Source organism: Bacillus rossius, chromosome 16, assembly GCF_032445375.1.
Source record: "Bacillus rossius redtenbacheri isolate Brsri chromosome 16, Brsri_v3, whole genome shotgun sequence".
Lineage (NCBI taxonomy): Eukaryota > Metazoa > Arthropoda > Insecta > Phasmatodea > Bacillidae > Bacillus > Bacillus rossius.
The window spans coordinates 22399280-22416243 of NC_086343.1; the positions used below are offsets into that span (position 1 = coordinate 22399280).

At 42.4% G+C, this 16964-nt stretch overlaps 1 protein-coding gene across 1 annotated transcript in view; it reads right to left on the reverse strand.

Annotated features, from left to right (window-relative positions):
* Nucleotides 1–9325, reverse strand: part of LOC134540230 (acetylcholine receptor subunit beta-like 1) — a 55021-nt gene extending 45696 nt beyond the window's left edge. The window contains exon 1 of the mRNA XM_063382844.1: nt 9017–9325. Within this exon, the coding sequence (XP_063238914.1) occupies nt 9017–9074 (58 nt within the window). The 5' untranslated portion in view covers nt 9075–9325. The remainder of the gene's footprint in view (nt 1–9016) is intronic.
* Nucleotides 9326–16964: the final 7639 nt, after the last annotated feature.

Here is a 16964-nt window from a genome sequence, read left to right on the forward strand (position 1 = left end):
GACCTAATCTAACCTAACCTAACCTAACCTAACCTAACCTAACCTAACAACTGTCAGAAAAAACCTGAAGGACTGCCCATCCAAGGGGCAACAATTCAGACAACCTTTCAAAAACAGTACTGTCAGAAAAATCCTGAAGGACTGGCCTTCCAAGGGCAACAATTCAGACAACCGTTCAAAAACACCACTGTCAGAAAAATCCTGATGGGCTGCCCTTCCAAGGGGCAACAATTCAGACAACCTTTCAAAAACACTACTGTCAGAAAAATCCTGATGGGCTGCCCTTCCAAGGGGCAAGTTTTCAGGATTATTTAAACACTTAAAGAAACATGTTTTCAGAAATTGGATGGGCTGCCCTTCCAGTCACTGTACAAACAAACCATTGCCAGAAAAATCCTGAAGGGCTGCCCTTCTAAGGGGCAACAATTCAGCTCCCCCAACAGGACTACGGTTGACTGGACTGAAGCAGTGAGGTGAGCTTGGCAGCGGTGACGGTTGAGGGGAGAGGGGGGCCTCAACACTCACTACCGTCAACTCAGTGTCGCTGCAACAGCACATGGCGTCAGTTGCGCGACTGAGTTACCGTTGGCGACATCGAGCGAAATTGTGAAGAGACTCCAACGTCCAGTTCGGTGATGCCCCTCTGAGTGTTCTGTTTGGGCCCAGAAGTTTCTGAACGGTCGTGACAAAGTGGAACATGAGAGCCATGGACGGGCGTCAGGCGACCAGCGTCAGTGCAAGACGACATCCAGGCCACGTGACCACCTCATGTCTGGTCCACTGAAGGAGGCACCAGGAGGGGAAGGCTCTGAAGACGACTCTGCGGTCGAACAGTACGTGCGCAATTGGCTTCTGTTTTTTCACGAAGGGATCAAAAAGCTTCCTATCCGATGGATAGAGACCTGTAAAATTCGCGATTTCAAATCCCTAAAGGATAGACTCATGATCCTCTATGCACTCGTGCGAATTACATCTGCTGATTGGTTACCGACTCGTAACACCTGTTGACTGGAATGATCGTGATTCGCTAATTCTTCTGTTAAAGATTTTTCATTGGCCCAGAGTCCTAAGGATAAACTGTGGCCCAATCACTGAAGAAAAATAATGTCAAAAGTATTTGAACTCTATCCTATCGCGAAATGAATCCGTGAATTTTACAGGTCTCTACCGATGTCGAATATGTATTTCTGTTAAAGGGAACTATGTAGGAACATAATACATTTAATTTGTTTTTTCATAAATCACCAATAAATCTGTATAAAATTTCCTGTTTGTGTGTTTCTTACAGGCCCTGGTATTTGTTCTATATAATTTCGTAACATTACTACATAGACTAACTATTGGATGAAACTGATACTCGGATAGTATGGTTAACCGCGTGTGGATGTGTACATACCATTGTCTATGACCTAAAATACGCTTATTATGTCAGTAATTATGTGTCATTACGAGTTATAAAAGGTTGTATGCGTCTTGTAACAATCTTGCTCGTTAAACATTAGAATTTATTAATTTAATGTTTAAAAAGTAGATAAATCTCAGTGTTTTGTAATCAAGTCGTAAAATTAGGCTTTTGGGGCGCTTACGTGGCTTATGCTGACTTATACATGACTGCTCCCTCAAATGAGTTAACTACGGAAAATATGTCTTAAAAAGGCCTACAGAAAAATTCTGCGAGAGCAAATGTCTATTTTCTAAGGATGATCCACAGTAATCAATTTTTTAAGTTTTAAAATCGGTTCGAAAATAATGATTTATTTGCGAAGCTTTCACTTACTGAATCCAAATGACGCCGCATTAGCAGATCGTTAACAGTGTGAAGCCAGGGCGGTGTCGCTAGTCACAAGCAAACGTTTTACAAGTACGAAGTGTTTGAAAAGATCGCAGGCTTTCGAGGCCGTTGTCCGGAGTTGCTCGGCTTCTGATTTGTATCCGCGTCCAAAGGCGAAGAGATGTCGCCGACGTTTCGGTCGATCTTGCAGACGCCATCATCAGGGTAGCTGTTAACTACTGAGGTTATTGCAAGTTTTAATAAACTCGCGTGAGAGGGCAACACTGCTGCAGCCAATCGGGAAACACTCTTCCGGACTCAGGCGAGAGTATTAAAAAAGCAGAAGAACTTCCAAGAACCTCAGTAGGTAACTGCTCCCTGATGATGGCGACCGCAACGTCGACCGAAACGTCGGTGATATATTCACCTTCGACGCAGCTACAACCCAAAAGCCAAGCAACTCCCACAAAATATTTCCTTGTTTTTTTTTGTTTTTGTTTTTTTTTCCATCATCCTGCCTGTGATCGTGATCGTAAACGTGTCACGATAATTATTTTACAAAGGGTCGTGGGTTCGAACCCGTTGTGGTTCGGGTACGCACTATACGATATTGGATGTCCCGTCGTCTCCCGCATGTGCTCATGACCGCGGTACGTGATACCTTGGATCTGTTCCTTCATACTGTCTTGATAAAATATTGTCCATCAGTGATTAAATAGTTACACAAATACGAATGTAAGATAGGCCGTGTCATGTCAGGGTCAACTAGGTATGCGAGTATCTTGGAGGTGAAACTATCGCCCGTTAGTTGTGAAAATAAATAAATATATATTATTCCCTATCGTATCTAAAATTAACTGAAAAACTGCAGTTTTTCGACAGTTTTAGAAATATGAACAAAATAATAAATCTCCACTGGTATCAGTTCCGACTCGATAAGAACATAATTGTTCTACATGGTCTGTGCGAATACTCAAAAAAATTAAATACGCCAAAACAAATAATTTATTTTACGTATTCGATTCGAAATAAAATATTTAAACTCTCATGTAAGGAATATTTGACTATTTTCCAAGTGTAGGTAGTAAATAAATTGCATGTCACCGTATGTAACTCCCCAACAATCAGGTCATATTGTACGATAGGAATGTGTACATACACAGTGCCAATACATTAATGGGTATGATATAATTAACCAAGTTTTATTTCAACATGTTCCCAGCCAACAAACAGCAGAAAAGAAGTTTGATAAGTTAAAAATAAAAGTACAGCAAGCAGTTTGCTTTCGTTTAATTAATATATTCCGGAGCCAAACGGTATGTTCTTTTCTTCAAGGGATTTTGATAAAGTACTAGAGAAAGTACTAAACGGTTTGAGACAAAATTAAAACTCTACCTACTCTTCAAAAAATGTTATGCACTAGGTAAATATTACAATAAAGGAAATATATTTTACAACAAAAATTACTGTCAAAGTGACTTGCTAAGCATAGTAAAAGTACCAAACAGTCTCTTTTTTTATTATTATTCGTGCGATTTGTATTTTACTTATTGTTTCATATTATTACTATGTGTTTGACATTATTTTATAATGTTCTTGTAGTCTAGGACTACTATTACTTCCTTCCGTTTATGATTTGTTATATGTGTGTGTGTGTGTGTGTGTGTGTGTGTGTGTGTGTGTGTGTATGTGTGTGTACTATTGTAACTTACAATAATTTTTTTAACATTTTATATGTTCTTGAGTTAATTTAAGTGAAAAATTCTTTAGCCGCGTTGAGCGATTTTCGGTAGGGGCAAAACTTATGGGTTCGCGTCACCGACATGCTAGTGACGTGTTGCGCCAGACTGGCGACGCGCAGCTGCCTGTGTACATGTATACGCATATATACACTGATACATTGTATATACTCGACTGTATCATGTGCGTGTTGGACTCTTTTTGGATGGGTAAAATCTTGTGAATTCGCGTCACCGACATGCTGTAGTAGCAGTAAGTGAAGTTAAATTGACTGCGCTGAGCGATTTTCTTTTGTTTATTTATTTACGTAGTGAATGCTGATTATTTGTGGATTTAATTTAACAGATTTTTTTCAAGGATAAAACTTCATTTCTTATAATTTTAAAGTTATAAGTATATTATTTTTATTTTCCAAGGAAATTTTAACGTTATCGTGTGGTACATATTGCGAGTTATGCTAATATTTTTTAGTAAGTAGTTAAGTTGAGGTTAAGATTTTTTTCTTTTTTTTTTTATTCTTCTAATTTTAAAGTTAGTATTGGTAGGGGCAAAACTTGTGGGTTCGCCTCACCGACATGCTAGTGATACAATACCAAAATCATTTTCTTACGTACCATTGACGTCGAAATGATGTCATATTACACATTTAAAAAAATTGGTTGTCTGTGAAGTCGGTCTACGGACGATATTTTAACGTGACAACGTCATAACAAAACATTGAAGAAAAGATTGCATACTTTTATGAATAAAATTGAATCATTTTTATTGAATTATCACTATTTTGTATGGATACAAAGAAGGAGTGAAATGAAATCTATAATTTAATTGATAAATTTACTTTTATTTGCACTCATTAATTCAAATATGTTTATTACTTTAACGAACAGATTATTTTAACTATAACTATTATACGTGTTTGCTATTTAACTTCTTCCAATCTGTGTTATTCTGTTAAGGATAGGACGATGATAGGAAAAGTAGGAAACGAATGGGAGTGTTACAAGTTTAATGTGCCTCGAAAAAGTCAAATCGATGGTTATTCCAATCGAGTGAAAGAGAGATAGATGCGGCGCAAGCGTACAATGAGCGTAACGGGACAATGTGCGTAACGGGACACTTTTTCGTGCGTGCAGCCGGCGTTCATCGATTTATTAGACGTTGTCACGTCAAAAAAAAAAGTTTTAAGTTTTCGCTTCTGTTGACAGTACCCGTGACTGGCTTTTTTTTATATTCACGCAGGATTTACGTTAAGGGCCCTTACACGCGCTGCGACAAGACAGCCAGACCGTCGGGGACGACTGCCGTCGAACCCGGAGGTCAGGAGGTCGTTTCGGGCGAACCTCCCAAACTGCAACCGCCCCCGCCCACTTCTCTCAGACAGGTTGCAACGTGTGTGTTGTTGTCGTCCAAACTGGCCAAGCCGAGCCGACCCTCCAGCCCGCTGTTAGGAGTCACAGTAGTAAAGGGCCCGCCTAGTCAGGGGTGTATGTGTGTCAGAGAGGCGGGATGACAAGCGCGACGCTCGCTGGTGCTTCTAGCGCGGTGTCTCCTCTGGACTGGCGCGCAGTCTTCTCGTCGTGCACATGAGCGGTGACCATAACATTATATGGCCGAGAAATGAAGATAAAGGTGTCATGCAAGTCCCTTAAGTGCTTTCAAGACTCTGTAGTGGTTGTTTTACGCCTAAAAATAATTACTCTGAAAACATTCGTTTTAGCCATTTTAACACTTCTGAAAATACAGTTTAAAAACTTCATCCGAAATCAAAAGTACTTTTAGACCCTCAGCGAATTCTTAAATGCTTTCCGTAAACAGACCCCCACTCGGATATCTTTAAGTAGTTTTCAAACCGCGTTGTTTTTCCTGAAGCTCTGCGCACCGCACAATGTCACGAGTTACCGGAGGCTGCGGTAATGGAGCTTCTCGAGTTCTACGTCCTTCGTCTGTGAGAATCACCGAACACAAAGCTACACCTATTTATTTATTTATTACGTTTAGCATGGGCGTTGCAACCGGGGGGGACGGGGGGGGTGGACACGTTCCCCCCCCCCCCCAATAATAAAAGTCTTCAATTTCATCCCCTCCAATAATATATTTAATTTCGTAGTTATATTAAAAATATGATTTCTGTGATATAACCCATATGTTGCGCATGGTGAATTTAGTCCAATCGTGGTAATCTGAGCACTGTTTTTCTACAAAATTGTTCCCTGAAAATATTTTTTTATAAAAAATAAATTATATATTGCAACCAACTATAATTAGATTATTTAGGAAACAAAAATGCCTAAAAACCACCTTTTTGCACCTTCAAACCCCAAATTTTCCCGGGGGATAACCCCCGGACCCCCTGCTTTTTTTTTCCAGGGGATGGATATTCCTCAACAACTAAATCAATTTATTGCAGTCCCCCCAAAAATATATATCCTTGCGAGTGCGACGCCCATGCGTTTAGATAGATAAGAAGTCATTTTAAGAGCACTTCACGTCTCAAGCACTTGTCTGCTGACCACCTGGGTTGAGTGTGACGTTGCTCAGAAGGGAATTTACTGCTCTATGCGGACGTGTTGTGGAGCCATCCATACCATATGCTGCAGTGTATTATCTGTAAGTAGCCCTAGACATGTTCCTTTAATCTTGTTGGCAGTAATTTAATACTTCCTTGAAAAATTTAACACGGCACACTTGCAGTGCATCTAAAGGATGATATTTAACTTTAATGTCGAAGAAATCTACAGTTAGTGTTTTTTGACGTGACAACGTCTAATAAATCTATGAGCGCCGGCTGCACGCACGAAAAAGTGTCCCTTTACGCACATTGTCCCGTTACGCTGTGTCCCGTTGCGTTAACTGTACGCTTGCGCCGCATCTATCTCTCTTCCACTCGATTTGAACTACCATCGATTTGACTTTTTCGAGGCACATTAAACTTGAAACACTCCCATTCGTTTCCTACTTTTCCTATCATCGTCCTATCCTTAACAGAATAACACAGATTGGAAGAAGTTAAATAGCAAACATGTATAAAAGTTATAGTTAAAATAATCTGTTCGTTAAAGTAATAAACATATTTGAATTAATGAGTGCAAATAAAAGTAAATTTATCAATTAAATTGTAGATTTCATTTCACTCCTTCTTTTTATCCATACAAAATAGTGATAATTCAATAAAAATGATTCAATTTTTATTAATAAAGTATGCAATCATTTCATCACTTTTTTGTTATGACGTTGTCACGTTAAACTATTGTCCGTAAACCGACTTCACAGACAACCAATTTTTTTTTTAATCGAATAGTCTTCGAAACCATTTGAATGAAATTGAAATTAAATTTCGAAATAATTATTACCATTTGCTCTTTAAAGTGGCTGACGAGAAACTAAAATATTGAGTAAAGTCGATGGAAGCTTCGTTGGATCTGTATCGTCACCAGATATTCGAAGATGATATAGAATAATATAGTATAAATGGTGCTTTGCAATGAAGGGTTGCAAGATTAATGACTTATAAAGGGTACCTAAAATTACCGTTTCCCAAGTTATACGCAGAGATCAGAAGCCATTTATCGCATTGCTGCCTGAATGCTCCACATCGTCTAACTGGTCAATAATGTGTCTGCATTATATGACTCAAAGATGCTGAACCTCTTACCACTTGGTACATCTCTGACTTAGATTATCAGCGGTATCGCTTCGAAAAATAATCATTCATAATCAGTAGCGTATTTAGTTCATAAGTTTCACCAAATAAATTATATATAAACAGTTTTCATGGGTTTTTTTATATCAGAATCCTTTTTTTTTCGGAGTTAATAATATTTTTTTAATGTAGCTACTATTGAAGTCACGATATTTAATTTTTAGAATTAAGTTGTAATGTATGATGATATTCGTCAGTTTCAGACATTGAAGGTGAAAATTAAAATTTCACTGTACGTACAAGTCCGATCTAGATACTTTCATGTGTTTTCAGCTTCTGAAAAGCTATTTAGTGAAGAGAGAACATGGGAACAGACGGACCTTAAGGGAGGATATGTAGAGAATATGTTTTTTTTTGACAAGAACATGCGAACATCGTGCAGTAAATCATGCGTTGCATCACGAGAAAATGCTATGACAGTCTTACATCACCATTTCTAGAGCCTGAATTCGTCGACATGTCCTCACTCATTCGTCAATTCAACTATTCCCAGACAACGTCCGCGAAGCTGCTAGCAAAGCGTTGTAAGCATCAAAGAGGTCAAATTCCGTGCCTTCTGAGTTTTTTTTTAAGTCAGTTCCCGACATGTCTTCGTTAGGTATATCAGCGGATGCTGAAACGCTATCAGTACTATCCCAAAGTCCAGGTGTGGCTATACGAAGGCCTCTGTTTATGCGCTGTAATTTTATTTTATTTTTTTGTAAATGGAACAGAAATATTCATGCAAAATTACAGATTTTTTAAATTTGTATATTTACGTGAAAACAGATCGATCACTACAAAATAATGTTAGCAGTAATACTGGGTTCGGAATTTACCCGGACATTTATGCTTTGTTTTGCTCCAATACCTTCAATAGTTGAAGTCCTTTCTAGACAATTAACCTGAATAGCTTTCCAGTATTACCTGCGCTCATTAATAAGCATAATAACATAAATAAAGTCAAATTATTAAATATTTGATTATCTTTTCCACGTTTTAAAAATATTATACTTGAATGATACATCAATTAAACTATAAAATATTGCGCTAATTTTCGTGAGAAATACTCATTTTTATCTCGTAAAACGTATTTCATAAAGGTACTTTTTTTTCCTGTTGGTAGGTACATCATCTGCTAAACCAGTAAACAAACATATTGGATGACTCGCACCGCTCAGCGACAGTGTTTGCTGATGCCGCGCTATGCTATATTTGACTTGCAAATCGTGAACTAGCGCGCGATCTTGATGAGACAGGCTTTGATCGCTGCCTAGAAACGAGCATTATTATCGCTTCGGATGGAAATTTATTTGTTCTTTTAACATCGTTCTCTAATATATTTGCCTCTCCTGAGAAGTATTCTTACTTTCAGGGCCGGTGCAAGGTAAATTGGCGCCCTTGGCGAAAAACCTTAATGCCCCCCCCCCCCCCAAGGACACCCCAAAAAAATTTTCCTTGCCTAAAAATACATCACGTAAGCCTAAGATTTTGTCAACAATCAAATGTAAGCAGGCTTGTGTTTTTTTTTTTTTTTTACTTATTACAAATTATAAACAGGTCACCGTGGACATTCCAAACTGTTACAAAAATCAATTTTCATCTAGTTTCAATAATCGTTAAACATATCATGTGAGCTGTTATGTGTCGTGCTGCGCCGCCCCCAGCTACTTGGCGCCCTAGGCGGTTGCCTAGTTCTGCCTACATGGACGCGCCGGCCCTGCTTACTTTGACACAGTTGAGTTATGGATTTGGTACTTGGAATCTAGGTCAGGACTTGGGTGTATTTGGAGCCACAGCCTGCTCGGGCCCGGAAGGGAACTCACCGGGCCACATCAGCAGCACCCAGAAGATGATCGAACGCAGAACTGCCCCCGGAGACATGGCTGGCGGCGGCGGCGGCGGTGAGCTGGGGGACTGCCTCCTCCTCTTGGTGGGGCGTCAACCCCCCGGGCGTCATCGCGGACCCTCCTGGGGACTCGCGCGCGAGCTCACAGTCCTCGCTGCCTCGCCGGCCACGCCTCCTCCACCCCTCAGCTGGCCAGACGTCGCTCACTGCACGGCGGCGCCCATCGTCGTCCTGCCTCGTCCAGCGCCTGTCCGCGACTGCGCCCTGCCGCGCGCTGCCTGGGACTCGCTGGCCGCCCTTCGCTGCGCGCGCAGCACGTCTCCTCTCCCTCCCCCTACACGCGCCATCTTCACACACCCGGGCGTGGCGCTATCGATCTCCGGGCCGCGTTCCGAAACTCGCCGCTCGCTCCGCCGAGCCGCTCACAATCTGCATCACCGAGAGAAAGGTTTTGTTCGCCTCAACAAAATATTTGTTTATATATGGCGAAATAAATATAATTTTGTTAACTCAAACAAATATTTTGTAGTAGGAAAGATTATGTTGACCCAACAAAATTAATCTGTCAATTTGTCAATTGTATATTTGGTTAGGTGTAACAAATTATTTTTGTTACTTACCGAGTTTGGTTAAACTAGCAAAATATTTTGTTCCGCCAAGTAAATATCTGTTTCGCCATATTATATAAACAAATATTTATGTGATTCAAACAAACGTATTTTCTGTGTGATGCGCCGGCCACCAGTGGCGTGAGTCACACCGGCAGCTTTGTTCCAAGCCTTTTGGTCGGCGTTCTCCACCAGTCCTCCCGCATGTGCGCCCTTTAAGGGTAGAATGGGAGTGGCTTACATATCCAGTTATTAATTCCAGGGCAATTATAATTACGACAGAATTGTCAAGGGCTTACTCCCCCCTCCCCTTTTTATCAGGAAGGTGTTAGAGCCTCAGCTTTACCGAAGTCATCACCTTAGCCCCCTGCCTCACTCAGCCCTTAGACTTTATCAGCACTGCTAGCACCTACCCCGATCTCCCACATCACACTTGCAGTTTGAACCAAATCTATTGTCACAAGGCGGCTAGAGATGACTGGAACGACGCGCTGTCCGCACTTATCTCTGGGGTAAACCCCGCTGCTACACAGGTAACGCCCATCCATACCCCTTAAACTTCCTGTACATTGACTCCCCATTAGCGGGCCTCTTTCTGTCCCGATAAGTCTAGGCGCCTGCTCTCTTGTCTGTCTGGAGGGTTCTAGGCGCAATTGCTCTCGCAGCTTCGAGTGTTAAGTCAGAACTCGGTAGTGGTACAAGAAGTTTTCAGGGTGGGACTTTGACGTACATAAGGTGACGCCGACCGCTGGTGGGTGAGAATCGGTGAATATTCGGAGCTATATGAGAGTGAAGTGAAGAGGGTGTGTGACCCCTTGGCGAGCGTTAGTGGGCGACGAGAGAAGGACTCGTGTATGAAGATCAGAGCATCGGGGACGGTGTCACGAAGCGGCGGACGCGTGAGTTTGTGGGTTAGGACCGAGATCTGTGGTAAGAGACGAACAGTAGAGAGAGCCGAGCTCCAGTGGGGAGAGTAAGTAGTGGACTTATGAAAGTGTGATTAATTTGTGGTCAGTGATTTAGATTTTTGTAATAGAGTAAAACTGTACATAGTAGTTAATAAATTAACTCTAATTAATACATTTTGGCTGTACTCTCTGTACTTGTATTTCCGTAACCGTAACAATGTGTAAAATAGATTTCAAACCTAAGTCCTTATGATTCACGTCTAACTCGATGTTGATGACTGATTCTGGATTCTCTCATTGTCCCAAATAAGGTAGATTTAAGGCTACATTATCTCTCTTACATTATTTTTTAACTATCTTTCCAACTCGCTGATGTCCGATCGGTCAGTCCAGCAGAAGGCTGCAAAATATTTATACAATAGGAAGCTGTGGTGCAGTTGCCACCAAATCCCATTTTACACCTTCAGTTACACCTACTTGTAATAATTAACCCCCCGTGTAGAACTGTATTTTTCATGTCTTAATGGAGGTGGTAAAAACTACCCTACTTTTTCTTCAAACTAAAAAAAAAAATTCCATACATATGAAAGTGTTGTACATTGCTTATTTGCACTTAGTTTATTTTAGGAAATTATAACTATGAAATGACAAAAAAAAATATTTAAAAACTCATAAAGAATAAAATGTTTCGAACGAATTTCACACCCTAAATTAATAAAGACTTAGCTCTGTTAACAAAAACTGACATGTTGTATGAGGTATTTCTTAAATGTGCTTCGAGTAGCCGCAGTGAACGAGTGTATCCCGAGGAGCTACACAGAGGACGAGCCTAAGTATTGCCTGTGTGTATGCACACGGGCCTAGGTAGTCTGATTTAAGTATGAATTCATATACAGAACATTAATTTTTTGCTATAGACACCAAACCAAATTTAAAAGAAACAAAGATATCCATCATCATAATACTCGAGGCTGCAATAAATTAAGACCCATACAACACACCACTACTCAATTTGAAATAGGAATAGAGCACATTGGCAGAATACTATTTAACAGCTTACCTTACAAAATAATGGAAATCAGCAACATAGATAAATATAAAGCTTCCATAAAAAATACACTTGTATGCAATCAATTTTACAATTTAAAAGACTTAATGGAGTATACTGCTGAAAGAGGGGAAGCATTCTGGCTACAGCAACAACAATATCCTTATACCCTAAATCCTGCTTAATTTTTTTCTTCTTCTTACTTAATAAATATAATAAATTGCTTGACATATCATGTCTGGGTATGTATAAAAGAAATAATGTTATATTTGTAATTCAGATTATCTGAAAAAATTGTATCGTTTGTTTTACTTCAAAGGTATATGTATGTAAAACTAATATGTATGTGTATTTAAAACTATGTATGTAAAACTGTATGTATATATATATATATATATATATATATATATATATATATATATATATATAACTGTAAATATGTAAATGACATGTTCCATAGCCTTATGGTTTCTACCAAAATAAGGCTCAATGGAAAACAAATAAATAAATAAAAATAAAAAAAATAAAAAGCTCGAAAAACTGTCCGGGGTGAGCACCATGGAGCCTAGCTACTGTTCCTGGCTAACTTTCGTAGAATGCCGAACTACTTTAGGTGAACAGTTTTAAGTAAATGTGTATACAAGCGCGAAAGTGTATGGTTACATGCAGTTAGAATAAAGTCTGTTCCACTCCAAAACCGACTGTCTACTGTGATCGAATGAATGTGTTGTGGATCGTATTTATTTGGGCACGTGTATCTCTGTTAGAGAATTACCATCAGCATCAATTTTAAAGCAATAAAATATTTAACTTGGATATTTTTTATTGTAGTAGGTAAAATATTACACGAACTTGTGTCAGAAACATTCTCCATTTTGAATTTTTCGCAAATGACTGTTTATACTGTCAACAATCAACAGACAATCGTTCTTAACATTTTTGCCAACCTGTTTAGGTTGAATGAGAAATGGCCTCGAACGAAACATGTTTAGACTGTTTTTTTCAACCACACGTAAAAATTTAACAAGTTTACCTGAAGAAGTTCAGAGTCCCATGTACCCGCACCCTTACTCCCGGGACTTTGGTCACTGGGTGGATAGAGTGCTACAGAGTGTCAGTAAATGTAATGAACAGCAGGGCCGGTGCAAGGTAAATTGGCGCCCTAGGCGAAAAACCTTAATGCCCCCCCTCCCCCGCCGGACACCACAAAAAACTTTTCCTTGCCTCAAAATACAACACGTAAGCCTAAGATTTTGTCAACAATCAAATGTAAGTAGGCTTGTGTTTTTTTTTTACTTTTTTACTTATTACAAATCATAAACAGGTCACCGTGAACTTTAAATAATTACTTATATCAATATAAACATTCCAAACTGTTACAAAAATCCATTTTCATCTAGTTTCAATAATCGTTAAACATATTGTATCAGCTGTTATGTGTCATGCTACGCCAACCCCAGCTACTTAGCACCCTAGGCGGTTGCCTAGTTCGCCTATATGGACGTGCCGGCCCTGATGAGCAGACAGGTGTGATGAGCGTAGCGATGCAGAAAATTATTGACATCCCTCTGCCAGGTGATGATGTACAGACGAGAGCGGTTTTACAGAGTTCGGCAGGAAAAGGAGGCGAGTAACATCAATGTACGACAGGCAGTGACCTTCCGTGACTAATCCAGCGATTTTTCAAAACCAGGTCGCACAGCGAGCGAGCTGGTCAGCCAGCTGTACCCACAAGTGTGGGAACGATAGTGCATGCCCCCTCCCACCAGGCCCAAACTCTGCCCCTCAGGCAGCCAGGAAACAGTAAGTTAAACCCTTATTTGTGTTCAGAGAACAGGGTTGCAGTTACCCTGTGATCAAGGCTGCACTATATGCAGATCTGTGTTTTTATGTTGTCATGTTTAATGTTGAAAATTTTTTATGATTTTTATGTCATTAAAATTTTTCTAGTGTATGAAAATTGTGTGTTTAATTATTATGAATGACAGATTTAATACCAATATATGTAGTGTAAATTAATTTCACAATGACAACGAGTTTTCACACGATGAGAAAAAAATTTGTGCCGAGATCGCGCTTTGTAATACACAGGAACACGGGCATGCTTCAGGCCACGTCGTTAAACTCGTTGCAGTCGGGTGTCTCTAGGAATTTGCCATGTTAAAAGGTCTGAATTTCTTATATTGACCTAATTATCTGTCTCACTGAAGTTCGGTATATTCTGTTTCATCATCATTGGGGACAGCCTTACTAAATTTAGATATCTTTAGGTTTTTTTTGTTGTTTTATTGTGTTACATAAATCACATGTGAATTTCAAATGCAGGTTAATCAGTCACAATCTACCTTTTTTACCATATAAAATTAAGGCATGGGTGAAGCCTCAGTTTAACCTTTCACGAGTGTGTGTCTTGAGAGCAGCAAGGAACAACGGTGGTATGGCAACAGTAGGCCACCCAGTTGAAGATTCTTCATGACCCGGACGAACTGTTTATGAACCCCTGAGATAAGTTTCTCACAACATACTGTTCTACTGGCAATTGAACTCTGAGGGAATTTTCCATGGCAGAATGTGATTAAGTACAACCCCGACGAATTGCCTTGTATCACATTTACTTTTCCTAAATCAACATCAATTTCATTTGTAGCTTTAATATCAGTATATTTCATATAATATCATGTCAAAAGCTGAAGTAACTTATTTGTGATTTCGGAAGATAGGTATAGGGTGTGAAGGTGCACCATAGCCCAGTCAGTAGATAAAGGTTTTGTGTTGGAAATAATATTTAGTAAAAGCTGGATATTGGTAAGTTGTTAGACCACTATCAGAGGTGTATTCTACTGCCGTCGTCCGGGGTCTCGTGTTCGAGTCCGGGCGCGAGTTCTAGCGGGGTGGCTGGTCTGATTAACGTTTTATGTTCCGGGAGGGCGCCAGGCTAGCTCGGTGTCTAACCAATAAGGGTTCGTGGTTCGTTGCCCCAGCGTGGTCCGCTAGAACCGTCGGCGGTCTTGCCTGGGAATTTACGTTAAAGAAGAATGCGTGGGATTGCCGTAGTAGCGATGTGCCTTTATTCAAGGGATTGACGTCACACCATACAATTACTGAGTACAGACATGCCCCTGAGGGCTACTTGTCCGTTGCGGGGTGCAGGCCGGTACATGTTCAATGTTTCGTGGCACTGGTTTCTCGGGTAACAGTATGCAGGCCAAGTACACTTGATGCAAGAGAGGCGCGCACAGATGACGTGGCGCAAAGTTACATTAACAAAGTACACTTAATGAAAATTAGGCGCGCACAAATGACGTGGCGCAAAGTTACGTTCACAAAGTACACTTAATGAAAATTAGGCGCGCACAAATGACGTGGCGCAAAGTTACGTTAACAAAGTACACTTACTGAAAATTAGGCGCGCACAAATGACGTGGCGCAAAGTTACGTTAACAAAGTACACTTAATGAAAATTAGGCGCGCACAAATGACGTGGCGCAAAGTTACGTTAACAAAGTACACTTAATGAAAATTAGGCGCGCACAAATGACGTGGCGCAAAGTTACATTAACAAAGTACACTTAATGAAAATTAGGCGCGCACAAATGACGTGGCGCAAAGTTACGTTAACAACGTACACTTAATGAAAATTAGGCGCGCACAAATGACGTGGCGCAAAGTTACGTTAACAACGTACACTTAATGAAAATTAGGCGCGCACAATTGACGTGGCACACAGAGTTTGTGGGTGACTGGAGTCGGCCAGTCCCGTAAGCGATTGTTTCTACGCGGGTGCCGTGCCCACTGGGGTGGTACACGCACCGCCACTAAACTTGGCGAAGTTTTCCTTGCGGGTTTGTGGTCAGCGTGAAGGCGCGTGGCCTTAAGAAAAGTTCTGTGGTTTGCGGGAGACGGCCCGTGCCGTATGCTGAAGAGCGACCCTGCGCACCAGGTGTGGTGCGAGGCGTATTTACGTTTACGCGGTCGGATTAGGTCCTGAACCGTAAAAACGGACCGGGCACGCACGGAGAGGTGAATAGAAAAAGGTTTGGTTTATGCTAAATGACTATATTTACCGGACGTTACTTGCGATGAAGACAATGGTTGTGGTCTCTCCGTGGGACGTAGGTCCGTCCCGGTCCGCGAGTCGAGTAGAACTGCGGAACTGGCATGGCGTCCGGTGGCGCGTCGGCCCCTGCCGCGCCAAGCTTGACCTCATTACGTTAAAAACTAAATGACTGCGTCTGGAAGAGACTTTAAGGTCGCAAAATTCGTAATTAATTGTTTGAGGGGGAATGGGTGTGGTTCGTCTCTAGTCCACTCGGATTTAGTGTGCTTTATAATAATAATGTCTGGTTTGGCCGTTCGGCTCGGTGGCTCGCTCGACTCGGGTGGGCCACGGCCAGGGGTGCGTTCCGTTAGCGGGAGAGTATACTGGCGGTTGCAGGTCGGGCTTAGGGATGGTCGTCGGTCGGACGACGTCAAACGCCCCCCCCTCGAGAAGCCCGACCTTGCGCCGCTTATGGTCCCGCCACGTGGTAGCACCCCTAGCTCCGGCAGCCCTGTCCAGTTGCGGTTCGCGGCTCTGCAGCTGATAAGCCCCGCGTTCTGGAGCAGGTGTGCGCGCCCGTGGGTCGGCAGCTGGTAGGGTCGGCGCTCTGGACCTGCTGTGCATGCCACCCCGGCTGCCGCGGTAGTGGACCGGCCGGGGGCGGCGTCGTGGCACCTGTGGTGGCCAGCGGCTGATAGGGTCAGCGCCCTGGATCTGATGTGCTCGCCACCCCGGCTGCTGCTGTGGCAGGCGGGCCGAGGGGCGGCGTCGTGGTGCCTGTGGGGGCGGCGGCTGATTGGGCCAGCGTCCTGGTCCCAGGTTGTCCCACGTCGATTGTCCGGGTGCTGGCCTGTTGATGTAGTCCCTCGGCACCTGGTACGGTGTGGATGGGTACAGCCTCCTCTCCCGTTCCGGTGTGCCGGGCGGGTTTGGAGTAGAGGCCTCCTCGTCCTCGTCGTCCAGTTCCGTCACCATGGGGTGGTGTCGGAGTGGTCTTCTGCGGTTGTGCCCTTAGCACCTCCCCGGACTCGTTCTCGGGGGGTGACAGTGGTTCCGAGTGTGGCTGCGGTGTCTCGCAGCGAGCGGCGGTGCGGTGGTGGCCAGGGTGCCGGCCGGCAGGGGCGGCGGCGACCAAGGTCAGGCGGTTCTCGGCAGGCGGGCAGTAAGCGCGGGCGGCGCTCGGCACGGCCCGGCTCAGCCTTGCCGACATGCGGGCGTTTCGCGGCCCGTCGTGCCAGACGAATGACAGGTGTCATCGGCCGAGTGGCGGTCACGTGCGGTGGTGGGGCGGTCGGGCGTCCAGGTGCCGTGGCGTCAACCTG